A 4,895-nucleotide genomic window follows, 5' to 3' on the forward strand; every position below is an offset into this window, starting at 1 on the left:
CTATACCAATAAAGACAGGAATGGAACCACACAGCTCGCGACCGACACAGCCACCCTACGCCTTGCAGCACGCGGACACGTTGACGCACCAGCCTCAACAGACCGCGGAAGGCTCCCGCCGCAGCCGCTCGACGAGGAGCCGAACACAAAGAGGACAGGGCCAGTTGGAGCTGAGCACGCGGAGTACCCGGGGACGGTAGAAAAGTTGGACCCCCTGCTCCAGAGGGCGAAGCAACCGGCGTAGAAAGCAATAGGGTCGCGACACTTTAGTAGTAAGAGAGAGAAAGAGACTGCTCGCCAGTTTGTATATGAGCAAGTTAGAGGGAGGAGCTTACGAAGAATCAGACTACCATGTCTCGTCTTTACTCAGACGAGTCAAGCGTCACGAGGAACTGTTATTACAGTGTGGCCCGAGTAAAATGCCTCAGTACATCAGATTACAAAGTGGGAACGAGTCCGGACTGCAGGAGTGAACCACAATACCTCGTAAATAACATATTATCACAGGAAAGGACGAAATACACTTTTGAACTTAATTCTATTATAAAATTGGACAAAACGTTTCTCACTGAAACTGCAGGAAATAGGGCAAGGAACGTGAATAAAAACCAGGACACAGTTACAGTCGTATTTTGCCCGTAACAACCCTACTACCGGACGCACTAACGGCCACTGCGGTAAGATCGGAATAAGAATGTCTACGGGACTCGAATACGTTATCTCAGTAACGGCGACTTTTTTACAGCAGCGCCACAGTCACGCAGATAGCTATGCGTGCCCTATTCAGAATCAAACCCGCAGGAGCGCGGTATACTGTATGAAGGTCTAAGAAAGAGTCCATGAGAGTGAACAGTCATCAGTACGAGACCCACGGTAAGAGATCTTCCGACTGCCGGAGCACATTCTAATACACATCGTGGATGTCTGCAAACGAACCTAACAACACTCCCCCTACAAAGGACAGATGTACAAGTAGACGATCTGTTGCACAAAGGAGAGGCTATATGTAACGTGACCAAGCACCCTTCTTCAAACATTAGATGAACAGCGACGCGAGCATGCCGATGGACTACGATAGTCCCGCCCAAACAAAGTTCGCAAGGAGACGCAGCTCCGTCCGGTAAAAGTTGAAGGACCCAAACAACTACAAGCCAGCGGACCAACCCACCGAAGACGCACTCAACCCGACTCTGATCCTATCCTGAATTGCTTTGAACTCCAGGGACAAAATCTGGCCGACTTGTCTGATCCTGGATCACAAAAAATGGGATTTCAAAATCTGATCGGATCTGATTGAGATTAAAAGTTTTGAACTCCTGGGCCCTAGAGATAAAGATTTAAACTAATGTATCATGTAGTTTGAGATGGATCCTACATTCCTTCCAAACCCCACGTTGCCGTGCGTACGTGACTCACTTGATGATTTTGCTCTCAAACTGCTTGGCACTCCTCCACTTGCGAATGCACTTTAGACAGTAGCAGTGGCAGCAGTTGGAGAGGATGCCGAAGCGCCGCTCGCTGGGGTTGGCCTTCTCGAACACCACCTCCATGCACACGCCGCACATCATGTCTTTGCTGCGTTGGATGGCAAACGAAATCTCCATGTCTTTCTCATGGGCCTCGATGCATGCCTGGGAACAGTTAAACCAACACATCATGACCTTTTTCTACATTTAACATCCATCTCCCGCTGATAAAGTGTTCATATTGGCTCTAATGTTAAAATCCTGTTCAGACAAGAGTAACAAATACTCCACATCATTCAATTTAAATACAGCACAGAAGCAGCCATGGTCCTGGTCAGGAAACAAGTTGAATTGACTCAAGTTGTGTTCCGATGCAACGCCATTTTGTAACTTGTAAAGGTATTATAAAGTCCTTTTGTCTTTGATTTCTGGGTTTTGTCCCCCTCTGCTTGCTAGTCTTGCAGATCTGCTCTCCTTGAAGGTGGGACCGTGGCTGCAGGTGACTCGGAAAAATACACAACTAAAATCTGGTGCTGAGAAATGTCATATAATCTTTTATATCTGACTTCTCTTAAGCAAAAAGCAGTGTACAAAATTCACTAATAATGATTCCAGTTCAGAGAGTAAAGAGTATTCCAGGAAGTGTTCCAACTGGCTCCACAGATATGGTTATTTCTGTAACCCTTACCTTGGTGTGGTCGGAGCGCTGGCTGTTGTCGGTGGGATGGAGAACCTGGAGGCCGCACATGTCGCACACGTCGCCGTGGAGATACGCACAGTTGATGCCATAGCGACACTCTCCGACAGCCGCGTACGGACAGAGCTGCTTCCTCAGCGCTTTGTTGTCCTGCGACGCCTCCCGGTCCAACTCCTCGATGAGAGGGACGGAGGTCTCTCCCTTCACTGGCTCAGCTGTTGGGGAAATATGATGACTGTTATTTAGTGACACAGAGGAAAAATAACTTCAATGCATCAATGCCTTCTCCAGCAGATGAGGAGAATCTGATCCGAGGACCTTAACTTATCAGACAGGCTTCAGAATGTTAAGTTTCAACTTGCACTCAACATATTCATAGTTTGAGCTATTCTTGTATTAGTGTCATTTACACTTGGTTGAAAAACAAACAAACAAAATATAACTTTGAAGTGAATTTTGAAGTCCTTTTCCCGTGACCTTGCCTATTTAAGATTGTATTTAAAAGCTTAATAAACCCAGCCAAATGGACCCATGCAGCAAAGGTACTGTATATCAAACTATGATGGACAAAAAGGATTAATAGAAGACTCAATGAGGAGAATAACCAGGCTTTGATTCAGTTCAGACGTTTTTGTCGGTACTTTTTATTAAAGATTGTCCGGCATTTAATTCCCCAGCGTTCTGTACTTTCTGTATCTCAAACATGTTGCCAGTTGTCAGAATCTCCACTAGGCGACACAAGGTTTGACAGAAGCCTGTGGGTTCATAACTGTTGATACAGCGTTAGCCTTGGCTTGAATTGATAGAGGGAAGAGATGGTTCTCTGTCTCAACATGTCTCATACTGCTGACAAACAACAGTGTGTCATCACCAGAAATAACAACATTTGCACTGGTTAACAAAGTGGAGAGGAAGTTTGAGTACTACTACTACTTCGCATCCAGAGCTAATGCGCTAACGCTAACGCTAAACCTGATGACATTAACGCTGTAATGTTTCACAAAAGACGATATAAAAAACATAATGCGTGCGAGGCAGGAAACATTTCAAACCTCACCAAGGATTTGACTTCAAGATGTCTCAAAGGAGTACAGAACACATCAGGTTAGCGAGTGAGCTATCTGGCTGCTGGTTAGCGAGCTGGCAGGATGTAATAACGGAAGACCTAGCGCATCGTTAGCATATTGATGTCAAGCTGGTCCCTCACCCCGTCCACAGTATGGTTGTCCTGGAACGAACTCGGCAGCGTTGACCCAGTCTTGTGCCCCTGAACCAGGCGTTGGCCCACTGGGCTCTGGGTCTGATGAGCCGGCAGGCGAGGCAGTGGGCAGCGGCAGCGTCTGTGTGGTTGGCAACTCCTCGTTCTTTTCCGGTTTACAGTGTTCAAACCTGAGGGGGCAAACATGAGCACACTTGTTACGGTACAAACCATCTAATGTCCCACGGCACTAAAGCTGGGAAGTTATATCCAAAGTGATGGGGAAAAAAGGAAAAAGCTGAAATACAAACTTACAAAAAAGGTGAATGAAGAAAGCTTCTACTTTTGAATAAGAGCTATTCCAAAGGCTATATTTGTTTTTTTCCAGTTGATAAACCGTTATTTACTTGGTCCCTCACACATGCATGAATGGGATGAAAATGACTTCGGACTTAATTGTGGGTACCATATCGTTATGATACTTTACCAAAATAAAAATAGTCAAAATAGCTCTCTTCTTTCCCATTGTCTATATACATTTTATAGGGGTGTCACAATTCTTCAAATCCACAATTCCATATTATTTCAACATCGCCGAGTAGTCTTGATTTGATACATTTTAAAAATATGTCACAGGTAACAAAGCTACATGGTATTAAGTGTGAAATAAATAAATGGATTTGGATGAATTATTATAAATGACGAAAACATACAATTATTTTACTTTCCTCACATTTACCACACTCCGTTGAAAATAAGAGTAGTTTAAACATTTCCTCATAGATCCTGGTAAAACTAAACGTATTCAAACTCCTCAGGAACAAAAGGAAAACTGTCTTTGTTTGCTTTTCCACAGTTACAACAATCACTATCTCTGGTTTAAAAGAGAGTCTGAATAAGTGACAGATAAAAAGAAAAGAGTATGGATCAGTCACGGACAGTAACCACTGTTTACTAACGTTCTGTTGAAAGGGACTGTACTGTTGTACATTGTCAGCAAGAGACATAGCACTAAATATGGGCATTGTCCTTGTAGTGACCATAAACTAGAGGAGAGAAAAAACAGAAAACAAACAAAGCACGTGCTCTGGAAATGAGTCCATTGCCTATTTTTAGCAGGTTCTCACTCATTTAAAAAAACCTCAATATATGCACTAGATTTGGTTAAAAAAAAAAGGGTATATTTGAGGATAAAAAGAACTGTTCCATTTCCTTTCCATCACACATTTGTGTATCCCCTATTTGCTTATGGACACAGGATAATGAAAAAAGGGCCTCCTCGTAACATATAGCAGCATGGATGTATAAACCAGAATCACAATGACAATGAATGGACGTACATCCCTGATGCTAACAGACCCTCATCTGTCCACATGGACCTGTCTGCCAGTGTAGAAACAAAGCAACTCAACTCCATAGCTACCACAAAGCATGACTAACAGCCAGCGCTCACACAGCGGTACAAAAGGAGCAACTGGCCTATCTCTCTCCTTCAGCCTCCACCAGCGCTCCATCAGAACACACTGTTAACCAG

The 4,895-nt window shown here is 44.1% G+C and overlaps 1 protein-coding gene across 2 annotated transcripts in view; it reads right to left on the reverse strand.

The window, feature by feature from the left end:
• Positions 1–1,412: 1,412 nt before the first annotated feature.
• Positions 1,413–4,895, reverse strand: part of mkrn1 (makorin, ring finger protein, 1) — an 8,591-nt gene continuing 5,108 nt past the window's right edge. For both annotated transcript variants that reach the window (XM_010793600.1, XM_010793599.1), the window contains 3 exons: positions 3,371–3,552; positions 2,155–2,378; positions 1,413–1,631 (listed from right to left, as the gene is read on the reverse strand). In XM_010793600.1, the coding sequence (XP_010791902.1) occupies positions 1,413–1,631; positions 2,155–2,378; positions 3,371–3,552 (625 nt within the window). The remainder of the gene's footprint in view (positions 1,632–2,154; positions 2,379–3,370; positions 3,553–4,895) is intronic.

This window comes from Notothenia coriiceps, unplaced genomic scaffold, assembly GCF_000735185.1.
Source record: "Notothenia coriiceps isolate Sejong01 unplaced genomic scaffold, NC01 NC01_scaffold00037244, whole genome shotgun sequence".
Lineage (NCBI taxonomy): Eukaryota > Metazoa > Chordata > Actinopteri > Perciformes > Nototheniidae > Notothenia > Notothenia coriiceps.